The following is a 17,813-nucleotide window of genomic DNA, read 5'->3' on the forward strand; positions in this document are numbered from 1 at the left end:
GGTGGCCTCCCCCTCCGCGTCCCCCCAGCACTCCACCCAGGGTCCTCCCGCTCCCTACTCCCAGATCCCCGCCCCCCCTCCCCCCCACTTCGAAGGTCGCTCCTCGGCGGCCAAACTCCCTGCACCGCCACGCTCGCACCTAGCTGCTCCGCCCGCAGCCCAGACCCCGGCCCCAGCCCCCGCCCCACCGCCGGGCCGCCGGGCGGCCGTCGGACTCGGGCGGGGCCCCCGCAAGCCGCGGGCGGGGGGGAAGGACGGGGCGCCCGGCGCGACCTCATCCACATGCAGGGGACGGCGCGGCGCGGCGGCCGCCAGGAAAGGACAAAAGCTGTTCCGCCGCCGGCCGCGCAGTGCCAGGCTCGCCCCGCCCGCCGCCCCGGTGGCCCCCGACGCGGCCCCCCTTCCGTCTGCCCCGCGGTCCGGGGCTGCACAGCCCTGACGGCTTCCGGGAGGAGGCAGCCTCTTTGGGGCCCTGCACGCCCGACCTCCTCCACGTCCTCAGGAGCCACAGCCCCCTTCTCCGTGTCTCCTGGCCAGTTGAGGTGGCCCCATCTCCTTGAGCGGGCCTGGACTGCGGGGGCCCTTCCTTCGCCAAAGCCCTGAGTTCTAGTCCCCCTAGCTTCCACTCTCACCTGTGACCAGCAATCTGCAGATGGAACTTGCCAGACACAGCCCAGAGCCCAGCCGGGCGGGGCGGGGCGGGGAGGTGGGGAGGTTAGGGCAGAACCTCTTCCGGGATTCTCTCAAGGCTCTGGACGAGGGTTGGAGGCCAGACTTTTGATGGTGGGTGCTTAGGGTCTCCTGATCCTCCGAGGGCTTCCTGGACGCAGCCCCATCCCCCCTAGAGCTGTATCTCATACCCCACCATCACCACCCGGAGGCCAAGGAAGCATCAGAAAGGCTTTGCGTCTGGGCCCTGCCACTTGCTCTGTGATGCTTCTTACGCATCTCTGGGCCTCAACTTCCACCTGTAGAATGGACCCAACCTCCACCCTTCTCCCTGGAGGCGGGCACTCGGGGTCTGTGCCAGGATTCAAGGAGTATGGAAGCGCTGGCACACAGAGGGTCCCAGTAAACACACAGCTATTATTTTTGCCAACTTCCTCAGTCTCGTTGAGGGCAGGGACAGTCTTGCCTTTGAGCTCTGCTCCCCCATTCTCACCCCACGACTGGATGTAACTCCGGCAGTGGGAGGGCCTCTTCCTTCGTTCAACTGGAAAGTTCTTCCCAGGTCTGCTCCAAGTCCTCTCCTTCCTTCCCAGGCAGGGGGGTGGGGGCAGTTCCCTTTAAGGAAGGTGGGGGAGGGGGCTGCCGACCGGTCCTCCTTCCGCCCCTCCCTGGCCCCCGCAGCCGGGGGCCCAGGGCCCGGGCCCCGCGCCAGCGCATGCGCCCGCCTGTGGGCGCTGTCCGGGCTGCGAAGGCCGCGAGCGCACGGACAGACGGACGGACCGACGGACTGGCGGCCGGTCGGACACACTGGGCAGCGCGGGGAGCGGGGACGCGGCGGGACAGCGACATGGCCGGCCACACGCAGCAGCCGAGCGGGCGCGGGAACCCCGGCCCTGCACCCTCGCCCTCCCCCGGCCCGGGCCCGGGCCCCGGCGCCTCGGAGCGGGTGGCGCTCAAGAAGGAGATCGGGCTGGTGAGCGCCTGCACCATCATCATCGGTGAGCGGGGCCCCGGGCGGGCGGGTGCCTGGCGTGGCAGGGCCAAAGGCTTGGGGCGCACTGCCGCCCGAAACAAGGAGCACCCCGCTCCCGGCGCCCCTATGATCTGCGACCGTGGGACGCGTGAGGAGATGCCCAGAGCACCTGTGGTGTCACCCCTCACACGGTGGCAGTAAGACTTCTCGTTCCCACCTCTCCTGGAGCCCCAAATGTTTGCACCTGAGAGAGGTACAGGTCCCATCCACCCCTGGGAATCCCCCTCCTGCCTTTAATTTGCTGTGGTTTCGGCAAGGGGAATTGCCCTCAGTTTTCTCATCTATGAAATGGAGGTGACTGTAATCCTGCCTTGAGTGCAGGAGCCTTGTAAGTACGGGGACTGGATAGGTTGACCCAGGTTAAGGCCCCAAGTTCTGGGCTGTGGCTCAAGCTGAGCCCCTACTGTGTGTGGGACCCAGGCGCCATACAGTGTGGGTGATTTATTCAAAAGCAGGATGCCCTGTGCGTAGACTGGACAGGTAGAGCCAGCCCAGTGGGGAAATAGGTTCAGAGTATGTAATTATTGCAGAGTTTGGTGGCAGGACCCTGGGGAGAGTCAGTGACTGGGAAGGCCAGTGATGGGGTGGGCATACCAAGCCTGCAGAAAAGCCACCTGCTTCCTGGGCAGGGATCCCAACAGGCACTCACATCCTCTGGGCTCATCTTTCCCACCTGAGAATGGGTCCGTGTGTCTTGCCCCCATATGGGGACTTCTGGATCAGCAGAGGGCTCGGGGGACAAGGCCCAAGTCATGAACACTGACTCCTCAGGAACTAGGTAACCTAGACCTGTGCCCGTGTCCACACCAAGTGCCTCAGAGACCCTCCTGGGAGTAGTCTGTTCCATCCCCTGTGTTCCAGGAGACAGAGTGGGGGGATGAATGACGGGGGTCTTGACTGCTCTCATCCTGCCTGCCAGATCTCCCCCTCGCCAGCCAGGGAGGCCTTGTGTACCCCCCTGCCCACCACCCATCCTCAGACCCCTGAAGATGAAGAAAGTTGGAGGCTCAGAAGGGCAAACTGGAGTCTTCACCTCCTCTTCTGCTGCCCCCACACTGGGAGCTCCTGAACTGGGGCTGGGATCTGGTTCGTGGCCATCCCCACGCTCACGCAGAAGGTTGCCCCAGAACGCAACCCCTGTCCAGGTTGCTCCCCCATCTCACCCCCTTCCCCCTGGAATGGAATCTTCCAGGAGCCGCTCCTGTGACCTCATTGCCCTAGGACATCCCTGCCTGACTGTCTGCTGCTGGGAGGAAGTGTTGGTCCCAAGGATTTGGCCGGGATACTGGTTAGAGTCTTGCCTGGCCCACACATGATGGAGTCAAGAGGCTGGCCGTGTCTGGAGCCAGCTACGGTGCCAGGAAGGTGCAGGGCGCGACACGGCTCTTCCTGGGCTACCTCAGCTAAGCAGGCATCCTTGAGCTGTATTCCTACTCTGCCTCCTCCCGCACCCTATCTGCTTCAGGGCAGGTGGAGGCCACTGGCTCCTCTCTCCTCGAAAGAGGACCCTGGCGGTGGCGGTGGGACCAGAGGAGGCCTCCTCCACCGTCACATGTCTTCTACAGGACGGACCCCGTAAGAATAGCCCCGTGCATCCCAGCTCTGCCCTTGTGGTGTGCCCCCCCCCCCCCCCCCACCCCGCCCCGTTTCAGTCCATTCCCACTGTTCCAGGACCACTGCCCCCTTGGTCTCCAGGCCTTGAAGACTGAGCTGGGGTAAGAGGTGACTTGGCCAAGGGTGGCCGACTCGGGAGGAGAACCCAGAAGACCTGACCCCCACCTGCGACACTCATTGGTGGTCCAACGACCCTGCTTGGGGAGATGTGAAGGGTCCCAGAAGGCAGGAGACGGACGAGAGAGAATGGATGTGAACCAGAAGGGGACGGGACATGAGGGAGGAGGCCTCTGTGGCTGAGTCAGGGTCTGCACTGCTCTTCCCACTTGATGCCCTGGGGACCCCACCCTCTCCCCCTCCCCATGCTGTTCTGTGGAGTCTATCTATCTCACACATCTGATCCCACCTTCCTGCCCTGGGCCACCTGGTCAAAGTGAAAAATGTCTCCAGAGTGTCATATTTTAGCTTTAAAAGTCTTGAGGCCTTTATATTCTACTCCACAGTCTTTCTTGTTACCAGATCCTGCACTTGTTATCTCGAAGACTTCAAATAGCCCCTTCCAGAAGATCCTATAATTCTCGTTCCTTGTACCCTCTGCCCTGTCCTAGGCTGAGGAGTGGGAGCTTTCGGGAATGGAATGATATGGAAGGGCTCTGGGCTGGAGTCAGACTCTGCCTGAAGTGTGTTTAGAACAGCACCTCCTGGCCCCAGCAAGCACACCTGGAGGGGAACAGGCCGGCCTGGGGGAAAGTGAGCCAGTGGAGCAGGGGCTATGTAAGACACCACCATGTCTAATGCCTAGCCTGAAAAACACCCCTTACTACATCATGAAATCGTGTTCCCCCTTTATCTCACTTGATTCTCATGCCCACCTTGCAAGATGAAAGTGTTTATACCCATTCTACAGATGTAGAAACTGGGGTTGGAAGTTAAATGACACTTCTGCAGGCAGTAGACTTGGGACTTGGAACCAGATTTGGACCCAATCTTCTAATCCAGTGCCCTTCTTCATACTGTTCTGGTGCTGGGCAAAACTGGAGCCAGACTCAGAGCCCTTGATGGAAGAAGGTTGGGATTTACCGAGGATTTACCCGAGTCCCCCACTTTATGATGGATGGATGGATGGATGGATGGATGGGTGGATGGATGAACAAATGGACAAAGGAATCTCCCGGGACTCCCCACTCCCACCCAGGACTGTATGTACAAAATCTCTTGTCCTGACTCAAGAACCTTGGCCAGCTGCCTCTCCCAATCCACACCCAAGGAATGGGCATGCCCAGGTCCAGCAGAGTGGGAATCACTTTGGGTGTGCTCACCAGGCTTTTTTGTCCTCCACTCTCTCCCTTGGACTCGGGTGTCCAGCCCATGCTCGTGTTTGTGTGTCAGGCTCAGGAGTGTTCAGGGACTCAGAGGCCTGCTTCAGTGAACCCCATCTCCTGCTCATCCAACCATGACCAGGCCCCTTTCTGTTGTCCCCAGGGCTGGTGGTGGCTGGTATGCTCAGAGGATGGCCCTCTGCAAAAGCCCAGCACCTCCTCATAGGGACCCTGAAGAGACATAAAGCCACACAAGAGCTTGTCTGTGTCTCACACCCCTGATTTACAGATGAGGAAACAGATTGAGGCTGCAACCAGCCCAGATCAGATGCCCTTGGTGCTCGGGACACCATTGGGGGTCAAGTCAGCTCAAGCTACAATGGGGGGTGGGGGGCTGCCAGCACTGGACACACTTATTCATCTAGGTACAGAACAATGCCAGACACTGTTCTGGGTGCTGGAGATACAACAGGGAATAGGACAGACAAAAGCCCTGTCCTCTTGGAGCTGACATTCGAGCATGGGAGAGAAAGAGCAAATGATAAACAAACTGAATGTTCGGCCAATGGGATAATGATAAGTGCTAAGGTGACAAAATTAAGATAGGGGGTGGGGAAGATTGTAGGTAGGAGATGAGTCAGGAGTGGGAGGGGCCCAATTTGTGTGGGCCTTCCTGGCTACAGTGAGAACTTTGCCTTTTTCTCTTTGTGAGACAGGAGAGGGCTTTGAGCAGACGAGGGATGGGATAAGACAGGATGGGATGAGATGACATGGGGTGGGATGGGATAGGATGGATGGAGTAGGATATGGGATGGGAAAGGATGGAATGGGATGAGATGGATGGGGTAAGATATGGGATGAGATGTGATAGGATATGGGATGGGATTGGATGGATGGGAGGGGATGGGGTGGATGGAATGGGATGGATTAGATGGGGTGGGATGGATGGGATGGGATGGGAGGTATGGGGTAGGATATGGGAGAGGATGGGAAGAGATGGGATGGATGGGATAGGATATGGGGTGGGATAGGATGGGTGGGATGGGATGGAATGGGATGGAATGAGATGGGGCTCACTATGGAGAAGCTGTGGGCAGCAGGGGTAGAAGCAGGAAACCTGGTCAGGAGGGTACTGAGTCACTTGGGTAAGAGATAGTGGTGGCTCAGAGCAGGGTGGTGGCAATGAGGTGCTGAGTGGAGGTTCAGTTCTGGATGTGTTTGGAAGGTGAAACCAAAGGATTTGGGATGAACTAGATATGAGGTGTGGGAGAAGGAGAAGAGTCAAGGGTGACATCAGGTTCGGTCTTGAGCCTTTGGGAGCCAGGTTTGCAATGTACTGATCTGGAAAGACTGTGAGGGAAGTAGGTTCTTGAGGGAAAGGGGTTGGAAGTCCAGAATTTCATTTTGACCATGGGAAATTTGAGATGCCTATTTGTAATTAGTTGGATATGCGGGTTTAGTTTAGGAAAGAGGTCCATGGTAGGCATATAAATGTGGGAGTTGCCAACAGAAGCTAGGGGACTGGATGAGGTCTCCAAGGGAGGGAGTGTGGAAGGCAAGGGGCCAAGGCCCCGGGGCTGAGCCACAGGCACTCAAAATCTGGAAGTCAGGAAAGAGAAGGACCAGCAGAGGAGTCCAGAAGGAGCAGCCAGCAAGGTGGGAGGAGGGCCGGGAGGCTGAGGCTGGAGGAAGGGGTTAACTTGCCAGATGCCACTGATGAGGCAGGTAAGATGCGGTTTGCGGGTTCATGACTGGATCCAGCGTTGTGGAGCTCATTGGTGACCTTGACAGCCTGGAGATGGGGCACAGGCGAGGCTTCTTAGGTGGGGTTGGGCTGGGCTGAGCCAGGCAGAGAGAGCTCCACACTTCTGCTCATCCCTCTCTTAAAAGGAAAGTGGGTTAGGCCGGAAGTACACGCCAGTCATTTGGCAATTCCAGACATGTCCTGGAGGCATCCCCACTCACCTCCCTGGAGTTCTGCCAAGAACCTCAATGGGCACTTCTGTCTCCTCAGAGGGATGCCTGACACATGCTCATTAAGGACATTCATGTGTTTGGAGTCACGGGCTTCACCCAGGGGGACAGCAGGGTCCCTAAAGCAGAGCTCTGGCTACGGACTCCAGCATACAGAGGTCCCATGGGGATCAGGTCTCCAAAAGCCAGATTGGGTGACCCGGGGTATCTTCAAGGTTGATGACAGTAGTGAGATCCATAAGCACTTCCTGGGGCCTCTGATGTGCGAAGCAGCGTGGGGGCATCCCTGCATCGCTGCCTTTTCTTCCCACTTTGTAGCCAAGAAGGGTTGGAGAGGTGATGTATCTTGTCCACAGCCTCCCACCAAGAGGGATCTGGGATTCGAACCCAGATCTGGGGATTCTCAATTAGTGCCTCTGCCTGTGGCCTCAGGGACCTACTGAAGGGAATTTGGAACTCTTTCCCAGAGGCCTCATGGGTCATATCCTAACGGGGAGGTGCTGAGACTTGTTGCCCAGAGCAAGGGAAGGAGGTCTGGCCTATGGCCAGCCCCTGATCAGGCCCAGGAGCCCCAGAGCTGTTCTCTGTCAGGCCAGCAGGCCAGTGTGACAGGAAGAACCCCCATTGTCAGCCTGCTCACTAAAAGAGGCACAGAAAGGCAAGGCGTATGTAAGATGACCTAGGCCCTGTGGGTTCTTTGTCCTTTTGAGGGGCTGAGGCTTCTCATCACAGACCCTACCCTCTGGGGACTCAGGACCCATGCAGGGTAGCCAAAAATCACTTCCTGGCCATCCTCCATGTACCATGGGAGTAGAGCAGGATCCAGGTTATAGGGGCCAAAGTGGAAGGTCAGGGAGGGCTTCCTGCAGCTTCTGGGAAACTAGCGAGCTGAGGAGACACCTGACACAGTGAGGGACATGGGCCCCCGAGCAGACTGTGTTTCCTTAGGCCTTTGCAAATGTGCGGGATGTGTCCACCCTGCCCAGCAACACCTCTGCCAAAGTCTGGGTTGAGCCAGCCCTCTGCTGCCCACTAGCTCAGTGGCCTGACCTGGTGAAAGGGGAAACTGAGGTCCAGAAGGGCAGCACTGGCCTGAGGTCACACAGCTGACTGCTGAAAGTGTTTCTAGGGATGAGGGGTGGTGCCAGCAGCCTGGCCTGATGGGACCTCCCTGTCCCCCTCCCCAAATCAGACTCTGCACCTTCCACCCACACGCACCGAGGGCAGTTGGCTCTTTCCACCAACATGACCTCCACCGTCCACCCTTGCGACCTCCACGGTCGGCCACTGCCTCCCAAAAATAGGTCAGCGCGCACCGCAACAGCCAGAAGAACAATGGCCCTTTCTTCGTTCCTCCACGGAGCCGAGTAAGCCCCATCAGGCCAAACATCTTAATGTGATAAAAGCCACCCGGTGTGGGCTGAGGGAAGAGGGGCGGGAGGAGACTGAAGGGGGGCTTCCTGGTGGGGGACTCACATCCTCACCCACCTGTGCTGGCGCTGTGGCCCTGCGAGGACCCACTGGGTGGGTGGGAATGTGGAGACCCTGGAACCTGCATTTCTCCAGCCCACTGTCAGCAGACATCTGACCAGGTGCATGGTAGTCTCTCCCTGCCCAGCCCATGCTCCCCGCTTCCTGCCCCTCCGCCTCTTTCTCCAGAGCAGGCTTCCCCAAGGTCTGGCCTTGTCCACTACTGTGTCCTGAGTCCAGCAAAGCTGATCCTGCTGGGCCTGAACACGAGGGCTGAGAAGGGAGGCCTGAACCCACCACCACTGGGAGGGCTGGGCAGGCACCCCTGCCATATCCCTCACAGCTCTGTGGTCCCTTCGCCACGCCTCCTGGAATCATTCAGATGCTGGAGGCCCCAACCCTGCCCCCGGCGTCCTCCTCCTTGCCCTCTACCGCCCACCCAAGCCCACAGCCCCTGTGGATCCTTGCAGAGCCCCACCCAGCCCATGTGGTGCCCAGAGCAGCCAGTGGACTTCAGTGGGTTTTCTGCCACCTTCCAGCACAAACCCGGGGGAAGGTGCTAGAGGTTGTCCAGGCCCACAGGGAGAAGCCCGCAAAGACCTCAGAGGCACCAGCTGACACACGTGTTCCGCTGAGCCATGTGGGGAGAAGTCCTGCACTGTAGGCTGAGGCCATGTGTCCAAACAAAATGATCCCCTGGCCCATCCCCCAGGGCCAGCATTGGAGTCTCCCACTCCTGAGCACAGGCTAGTGATGTATCCCTTTTCAGACCCCAGCTTTAGAGGACAAGATGCCAGGTGTAGCTTCCCAAAGGCTATGCCCATGAGGCCCTACTGTGCCGAACTGTATAGAGCGCTGGGGTCCCCATGGGCTGGGTTGCTCGGGTCCCTGGATGTCCCCAGCCTGAATGCACCCAGCTCCTTCCAAGGCCACCCAGCCCCCGCTGGCTTCCAACCTCACTGGCTTTTGGCAAATCCCACTCCACCAGGTCCTGAGAACAGAGGCCCTGCTGCCGGATAGAGCGAACTCAAAGACCCTTTAGAAAGCTGACCCAGGCCCCAGGCCCCCCGGGTAGATAAGGGAGGCGGCTCCTCTCCCCCTGGAAGCTGGCTGAGGGCACAGCTTACCTCTGGGGGCTGGGGGACAGGAATTCTTTCGTCCTTATCTGGATGTATTTAGGGCTCCTGGGATGTGACTGGAAAACCAAGTGGGGCACCGTGGCCATCCAGACTGGAAATCTGTGTCGGCCGGGGGCGGGGTGGGGGGTAGCACCGTGGACAAGGAATGCATGCAGATTGGTGGCCACAGCTGTGTCCTTGGCCAGACCCGCCTGTGGGCCTGGCAGGTGGAACAGGCAGGCTCTGCCCTGATGGGTGTGCACTGTCCCACAGGACCTGGCAGGTGGGGGTGATCCTGTTGAGGGGCTGAGCCCCAGCTCCTAGCAGGGTTGCTTTTTTATTCTTGTGGCCTGCGCATTCTGGGATTATTTCCTCTTGGGCAGGCCCTTGTGCAAATCACCAGTGATGTGACCTAATTTATTTGCACAGATGGTGAGACCCAGGTCACCCAGAACATTGCCCTTTTTGCCCTAACTGCCAGGGAGCTCACAGCTCAGTGGGTATTCAGAGCCTTGTTCATCCTGAGAATCTGCTCTGCAGACCACAGCTTGGCCCTCTGAGCATTTTGATTGAGCGTTCCCAGACACCATGAATCAACAGAGCACCCCCTGACACCCACCACACTCCGCAAGACTCAGAGTCATCCCCAAGGGCAGGGAGGGCTTCCATGACCAAGGCAGATTCCACTGGCCTCTGAGCCTCAGAGGCTGGCCACTCCCCTCCTCTTCCAGGAGAGTCGAGTAGAGAAAGCTGCCCCACTTCACAGATGAGAAAATCAGTCTTTCATGCCAAGGTATTGGTGCCACTTTGGACATCAGGCCTTTCACTCATCCATTAGTTTACTCAACAGCTGTGTATTGAGCACTTACTACACACCGGGAGTTGGAGGTGAACCCAAGCAGGTATGGCTGCAGAGAGTACACAGAACCACGCCAAAAATGCTAGGTACATCTGGATACAGCTGTAAGTGAGCAGAGGGCTTCCTAGATTCCTTGCCGAATCCTCACGATAACCTCTTGTATAGATGGATCTGGAAAGGTGACCTGAGCGCCAGCTGGGCTTTCCCCTGGGATTAGAGCAGCGACTCCTCTTTGCAACCAGTAGGCTGTCTCAAGGGAGAGGCGGTCTGTGTCCAGACCCCAGGCTGGCCGGGTCTCTGCCAGCCTGCCCTTGCCCACCCGATTCCTTCAGCGATGGCTGCTGACCAACCCCCGGTCCTGAAAGTGCACCAGTTCTTCCCCACCGGCCCTTGCCCAGGACCTGACACATTTTAACAGTGCCGGGAAACAAGGTCTCTTCAGAGTCTTTGTCCACAGTCTGGGTCTTAGGTCAGGGACGAGCCCAGGAAGCAGGTTCCCTTTTAAGGAAAGGGGAGAGAGAAGATAAAGAAAGAAAGTACGGGACAAGGTCTGGGGAAGGACAGGACTGTGACATGGGAGGAGGACCCCAAACTGGCATGGTCAAGGAGGGCTTCGTGGAGGTGGTGCCACTCCCTGAGCTACTCCATGAGTTTGGACTTTGGCCAATGGGAAAGTAGCAGGACAGTGTCATGGTCAAGGTCTTGCTTTAGGAGGCCAGCTCTAGCCAGCAGGTTGGAAGGAGAGCAGGTGGCTGGAGGCTGACAAGTCTGGAGGCTTCGGCCAGGGCCAAGGGGCTGAGCCTGGGCCCTGTGAGGATGCACAGGAAGGCTGCCAGTCTGCCACCGCTCGGGTGATGGAACTTCCTCGCCTGTGCTTCCCCGCCTGGGGGGAGTAAATGGGGGGGGGGTGGGGGTGCAGAGGAACTCAGAACAGGACTCATCTCCTGAATTGCAAGGACAAGGCCAGGGCCTGGAGAAGGGGGGATAATGAGCCCAGAGTGGGGATTGCAAGGTCTGAGGTGCCCAGTGGCATCCATTTGCCTCCAGGCTCACCTTCCCCCTCCTCCTTCTCCAGGGAGCAGCCCAGGCTCCCTTCCTCACTGTAGCATCTGGAAGCCTGAGGAGAAGGCTGGGCTAAGGGGACCCCAGACCTGATGCCTCCCCATCTCTCCCGACCCCAGGGAACATCATCGGCTCGGGCATTTTCATCTCCCCCAAGGGGGTCCTGGAGCACTCGGGCTCTGTGGGTCTGGCCCTCTTCGTCTGGGTCCTGGGTGGAGGCGTCACTGCCCTGGGTTCCCTCTGTTACGCGGAGCTGGGAGTCGCCATCCCCAAGTCTGGCGGGGACTATGCCTATGTCACCGAGATCTTCGGGGGCCTGGCTGGGTGAGTCTGGGGCACCCGTGGGGTCAGTGGGGGAGGGCATGACAATCCGGAATGGATGGCCAGTGGGGCCCTGGACTTTGGTTTCCTTTTTTTCTCACATCTCCGGGAGATCATGGGGTGGATGGAGGGAAGGAGGTGGGGGTGTTGGGGAGCCTTCCAAGGCCAGGGTGGGCAGGACACTCCGGCTGGCCCCCTGACCTCTCTGTGCTTCCTTTCAAATATTTCCTTAAGCCTAATCTGCACCTGGGTGAGGCTAGCAATAAGGCAAGGACAGCCTAGATTTTAGTAAACCCATATGTGTGTGGTGGGGGACAGGGGGCATGATAACTCCTATCAATGCCCTGCAAGAGCTCTCCTTTGAGGAGCTCCCCAGCATTCCTTTATGCACCAGTAAGCATTAGCTGAGCACCTACTATGTGCTGAGGACCAGGGAGAAAAAGATCCATTCCTGCCCTCAACTTGTTCACAGTGCAGAAGGGAAAGAGCCCCTCTACACTTGATGAGGACCTAGATCCTTGCTTTGAGGGTGTGCTGGGGGGGCCCGGCAGCTAAGGGAATGGGTGGCACCACCTCAAAAGGTTTCCAGGGAAAACACATTTGCACCAAGGCTTGGAGGGTGTGCTCGACTATCTGGTGTGGCCAGAGGCAGGTCAGATCCATGGTAGGTGTGGGGGCTTGGAGGCGCTGGGGGAGCCTGGGGGCGGGGTGGGGGGGTCAAAGCTATTGTAGTTGTCCAGCTGAACCATGCCGAGGGCCTGAATAAAGGCATAGGAAGATCCCAGAACCTTGTAGGAGCCTAAATGCGGAAGACGCGGTGGCCAGTGTGGCATGAGGGAGAGGTGGGTACAGCGGAGGTGACACCCGCTTTCCCACTGGTGGGCTCCACTGACAGCAGTTCCCAGGAGGGGGAGGTTGGGGGTAGGCTGCTATGCTGGTGGGGTCTGCGGCATATCCGGGGAGATGATGTAGTCAGGCCTTGCGGGCAGTTGTCTGGATCCCAGAGGAAAAGTCTAGGCTAAAGTGTGCAAAATTTGGTCCTGAGGGATGTGGTCCAGAGCCTTTAATGGGGTAGTGGCAGACGGGGCCCTGGCAGGGCGTGCACACCCCTGTGGGTGTGCCCATAAGTTCTCTGCTCTGGGGAGAGGGTTCTTGGAGGCAACTGCAACCTGAGAAAGCAGAAGAAGGTGGGCGGGAGAGGAGGACCCAAGACCCTGCCCCAGGGGCACCTAGCTTCTAGAGTTGCAGACGCCACAGAGTAAAGGTGAGGACCAAGACAAATCTACAGAGCATGGTGGTCCAGAGGTCAGTGGTGTCCCTGGATGAGGCAGTCCCCACCCTCAAGGTCCAGGAGCATCCCCAGAGACAGGCCCTCCCCTGAGTGCAGGCAGGACCCCCCCCCCCGGAATAGGTTGGGCCTTATAGCCTGAGCAGAATCCCTGCTCCCATGTGGGCACCCTGCGGTGCTGAGATTCGGGCAGAAGGGACATAAATCATTCCCAACCCCCAGCCACAGATCCTCGGAAGGTCCGGTCCCTCAGGGGTCACAGCTCAGAGCCAGCTACCTGCAGCCATAGGCTCTGCTGAGAGCTCCAGCTGGAGCCGTAACTAAAGGTTCCAGAACAGCTCCGGCTCAAGAAAACAGCCTGTGACCAGAGGCTAGATGGCCATTAGAAAGGTGGTCGGTTCCCAAGTCCTTTTGGACACCTGCCCAAGGGCAGCCCATAGCTGTTTAACTGTGCTGAATGCTGTCTCTGTTGAAGCAGTCCATTGATAGAGTGGAGACCCCAGCGGGGCCAGCCCTGCCTTCCTGGACCGAAGCCGGCATTGAGTGCCCGTGCCAGCCTTGGGTGCCACGGCCCAGGGCGCAGCCCTGCTCCCACACCTGTACCTGCTTGGCCAAGGTGGCGGGGAGGGGGGGTGGTGCGGGATGCCTGTGCCAGGCAGGCCCTCACTCATTCCAGCTTCCTGCTGCTCTGGAGTGCGGTCCTCATCATGTACCCAACCAGCCTGGCTGTCATCTCCATGACCTTCTCTAACTACGTGCTGCAGCCCGTGTTCCCCAACTGCATCCCCCCAGCTGCTGCCTCCCGCGCACTCTCTATGGCCTGCCTGAGTGAGCGCCCACCTTGGGGCCGCACCATGCCCCCTGCCCCTGTGTGGGAGGACTGCGGGGGCGTGGGGGGGTGCCTCCAGCCTCCAGCCCCCTGTGAGCTCAGCCTCAGGGGGTGGGCTTCTGGCACCCCAGCTGCTACAGGGGATGCCGCCCTCCTACAGCCTGGGCTGGACTCGGCTGAGGCCCACCCACCCACTCTCCTTTCCTCTCAGTGCTCCTGACATGGGTGAACAGCTCCAGCGTGCGCTGGGCCACACGCATCCAGGACATCTTCACCGGTGGGAAGCTGCTGGCCCTGTCCCTCATCATTGGCGTGGGCTTCGTCCAGATCTTCCAAGGTAGGGCCTGGGTGGGGCCGTGCACCAGGGTGGGGAGAAGACACTGACCCTTGACCTGTGGACCCCCCAGGACACTTTGAGGAGCTGACACCCAGCAATGCCTTTGACTTCTGGATGACACCCTCCGTGGGTCACCTGGCCCTGGCCTTCCTCCAGGGCTCCTTTGCCTTCAGTGGCTGGAACTTCCTCAACTACGTCACTGAGGAGCTGGTTGACCCTCGAAAGTGAGTAGGACACCCAGCCGGGCCCTGGGAAGGGGAGGGGTGCGGCGATGGGAGAGACAGCCTGTCTGCACGGACCTGCTGCCACCTATGGCTCAGTCTGGTCACCTGCCTGACCATCCTGCTGCCCCACGGGGATGGCTCTGGAAAGACAGCCGGGACACTGTTCCAGCCTGGCCCTGCTCTGCATGGCTGTGGGTGAGTCACGGCCCCTTGCCAGGCCTCAGAAACACTGAGTATCACTGTCCCACTGAAAATGGATCCAGCTATTTGCATTTGCCCAAAACTTACACATATGCACATAACACGGTCCCTACTGATAAAGCCCACGGCTCATCCGATACTCACCCAGGGTCACAACAGAGAGGAGTTTGCGCTGGGGCGGGGGCTGGGGCTGATAGGGAGTCCCAGGAGACCCCAGGTCTAGGGACCGGGCCTCAGGGGGATTTGGGGATCTTCAAGGCTGATTTTGGCTGTATTCACTTTTCTCTTTATGTCCTGACATTAGACCTGCCCCTCAAGGTTTGATGTGGCCCTTCCCCCATCTGCCCTTCCTCCCATCAGCGCGTGGCCCAGCTGGGGCTGGGGGGTGGCAGGGAGACAGCAGTGCTGCCCCTTATCTGTCCCAAGTCCACCAGCAGACCCAGGAGATGGAGACTCAAAGCTCCTCCCTCGCTGGGGTCCCTGGGCCCCATCTTCCAGCCCCCACCCCAGGGCTGATGCTGACACACTTCTCCACTGCCCCCAGGAACCTACCTCGTGCCATTGTCATCTCCATCCCGCTGGTGACCTTTGTGTACACCTTCACCAATGTTGCCTACTTCACCGCCATGTCCCCCCAGGAGCTGCTGGCCTCGAACGCAGTGGCCGTGGTGAGTGGGGTCCCACTGGTACCCGGCTCCTGCCCGTCCCGCCATGCCTCACGCACCACCTCTTTTCTGTGTCCACTCAGACCTTCGGGGAGAAGCTGCTGGGCTACTTTTCTTGGGTCATGCCCGTCTCCGTGGCACTTTCTACTTTTGGAGGGATCAATGGCTACCTGTTCACCTCCTCCAGGTGACTGGACTGGGTGGGAGGGGTCATGGTGAGGCAAGGCAGGTCCCCCTGGTGTGTGTGATCAGTACTGGGGGCCAGAGGAAGTCAAATCCTGCCAGGTGGGTCCCACCTGAAGCTGGGACAGTGAACCCCCCAGTAACAGATGTGATCCCAACTCAGCTACAGCAAGCGAAAGGGAGGTGGGCTAGACAGGGAAGAACTGGCCAGTGGGGCTGCTGGGACCCAGAGCAGGGGTCAGAGGTGACAGCTCAAGAGGGACCTCAGGTGTGGAGCTGAGGTCTGGGATCTGGTTGGTAGGGGGCCCAAGGCTGGGCTCACGGCCCCCACCAATCTCTGTCCCAGACTGTGCTTCTCTGGGGCCCGAGAGGGGCACCTGCCCAGCCTGCTGGCCATGATCCATGTCAGACACTGCACACCCATCCCTGCCCTCCTTGTCTGTGTAAGTTGTGGGACCAAGGCTGGCAGGGAGGGGAGCCGGGGCCACCCAGCAGTGTGGTAATGGCAGGGATTCCCACTGGCCCTGGGGGGCCGCCCACGGAGGGAGTGGGGAGGGCCTGGGCTCACCAACGTCCTGGCCTGAGCCGGCAGGCCCAGGACAGCCCACAGGGCTGACGGAGGCAGGTGGGAGGCCATCCTCAGCCTGGTCCTCTCCCAGTGCGGGGCCACAGCGGTCATCATGCTTGTGGGAGACACGTACACGCTCATCAACTACGTGTCCTTCATCAACTACCTCTGCTACGGTGTCACCATCCTGGGCCTTCTCGTTTTGCGCTGGAGGCAGCCAGCGCTCCACAGGCCCATCAAGGTGAGGCCTGGGGGAGGATGGGCTGGCCGGCACTGTCAGAGCCACCCCTTCACTCATTGGGCATGGGGGTGTGGGGTGGGGGTCAGGGTGGGGATGGGAGTGATGACAGCATTAGGTATTCCGGCTTTGGCCACATGCTGCACCCTGCTCAGGGCTTTAAGTATGCTGATGTATTCAGCCTTCATCACAGCCCCACAAGGTGGGTGCTTTGAATACTCCCAGTTTACAGACAGGAAAATGAGGCTAAGACACAGAATTCCATGAGCACACACAAAGACAGAAGAGCCTTAATCAAGCTAAATGCAAATATTCTGTTTGCATATAAATCCTGGAGCTGGAGAAGTGCTCAGTGCCTAAAAAACAAGAAACACCGAGAGAGAGAGAGAGAGAGAGAGAGAGAGAGAGAGAGAGAGAGAGACTTTCAGCCAAATGCAAGCAGCCAGCAACACATAGTTACTGCATGGAACTCAGAGCCACCGAAACTTTGACAAACCCTCAACCATTTGGCAAAACGGCCATCCCATGAGTTTGTTTCTAGCATGTTTGGCTGCTGCCAGAGCAGGAGACCCTCAAGCCTCAGCTCCCAGAAAAGGGCGGCACCTCGGGATCCCCCTCCCCCCACCCCTGCCGGGGTGGGGGGACAGGAGGGCCCAGGGAAGGTCCTGCGCCTCCGTTAGCAGTCCCGTCGCTCTCCCCCAGGTGAACCTCCTGGTCCCCATCACGTACTTGGTTTTCTGGGCATTCCTGCTGGTCTTCAGCTTCATCTCGGAGCCCATGGTGTGTGGAGTCGGCGTCATCATCATCCTCACGGGGGTGCCTGTTTTCTTCCTGGGAGTGTTCTGGAGAAGCAAACCAAAGTGTGTGCACAGACTCACAAGTGAGCCAGGCAGCCTCCCCAAGGTGGCGGGGCCGGATATGTGACCTGTTAGGGACTCGCCCTGGAGCAGGACCTCCCGGCAGTTGCGGTGACAACAGGGGGTCCAACCGCCACCCGACATCTCCCCAAGATGTGGCCCCAGGGTCCAGGATCCACCCAAAGGGAGCGGCTCCCTGAGGACCCCTGCCCCACAGGGTCGGATCCCAAGGTCTATCTGTTTGTTTGTCTCTCTGTCCTCAGAATCCATGACACGCTGGGGCCAGGAGCTGTGCTTTGTGGTCTACCCCCAGGGAGCCCCTGAGGAAGAGGAAAATGGCCCGTGCCAGCCCTCCCCACTGCCCACCAGGGACAAGCCCTTGAAAACGCAATGAGACATTTGCGGAGCCTGAAGCAGCTGTTTCTGTTTACATGTTGTTTATTGAGGAGGTGTTTTTGCAAAATAAGTTGGGTTTTTTTTGTTTTTTGTTTTTTTGTTTTGTCCTGAAAAAAAAGAGAGAGAGAGAGAGAGAGAGAGAGAGAGATCTGACTCCTTTGAGTCCTGTGCTGAGAGAGCCCTGGAGATATTTGGGCTCCCTGTCAGTGCTGCCCTGCTCACTTTCCTGGAAATGTCTATGAATAAAACAGGGCTGGTGGGCGGTGTGCTTGTCTTAGGTGAGTCCCTGGTGGGCATGACCCAGTGGGGCTTGTGTGGTGCTGGCTGAGGAAGGTGCCCCAGCAGGCTCTGGAGGGGGCCTATGGCTCTGCCACTTGAACCAGGCACTTCCTTTCTCCCTTGTGGGGTCCAGAGCCAGCCTTGACCCAAAAGGACACCGGGGTTGGGAAACACCTTGTGCGCCCCTCCCCGGGACCCGCAACGCCAGCTCTAGGCTCAACCACCGAGGTCAGTCCAGGTGTTTCTTCTGGAACTGCCTTTCCCCCGGCCCCATAAATCTCTGTGGAGTGACTGACAGGACTTCAGAGC

The 17,813-nt window shown here is 59.0% G+C and overlaps 1 protein-coding gene across 1 annotated transcript; it reads left to right on the top strand.

Moving 5' to 3' along the window:
• The first annotated feature begins 1,501 nt into the window (after positions 1-1,501).
• On the top strand, positions 1,502-17,479 carry SLC7A10 (solute carrier family 7 member 10). The gene is made up of 11 exons (XM_049620778.1): positions 1,502-1,667; positions 11,238-11,442; positions 13,404-13,555; positions 13,768-13,893; positions 13,964-14,117; positions 14,863-14,986; positions 15,067-15,170; positions 15,513-15,609; positions 15,826-15,975; positions 16,675-16,852; positions 17,093-17,479. The coding sequence occupies exons 1-11, from the start codon at positions 1,517-1,519 to the stop codon at positions 17,221-17,223; spliced, it is 1,572 nt and encodes a 523-aa protein (XP_049476735.1). The 5' UTR covers positions 1,502-1,516; the 3' UTR covers positions 17,224-17,479.
• The last annotated feature ends 334 nt before the right edge of the window (positions 17,480-17,813 follow it).

The sequence above is a fragment of the Panthera uncia genome (genome assembly GCF_023721935.1).
Source record: "Panthera uncia isolate 11264 chromosome E2 unlocalized genomic scaffold, Puncia_PCG_1.0 HiC_scaffold_19, whole genome shotgun sequence".
Lineage (NCBI taxonomy): Eukaryota > Metazoa > Chordata > Mammalia > Carnivora > Felidae > Panthera > Panthera uncia.

Coding starts and splice junctions, on each gene's coding strand:
- SLC7A10 (XM_049620778.1), top strand. CDS start 1,517: ATGGCCGGCCACACGCAGCAGCCGAGCGGGCGCGGGAACCCCGGCCCT. Junction 14,987..15,066: donor CCTCGAACGCAGTGGCCGTG/GTGAGTGGGGTC, acceptor GTGTCCACTCAG/ACCTTCGGGGAGAAGCTGCT. Junction 15,610..15,825: donor TCCCTGCCCTCCTTGTCTGT/GTAAGTTGTGGG, acceptor GTCCTCTCCCAG/TGCGGGGCCACAGCGGTCAT.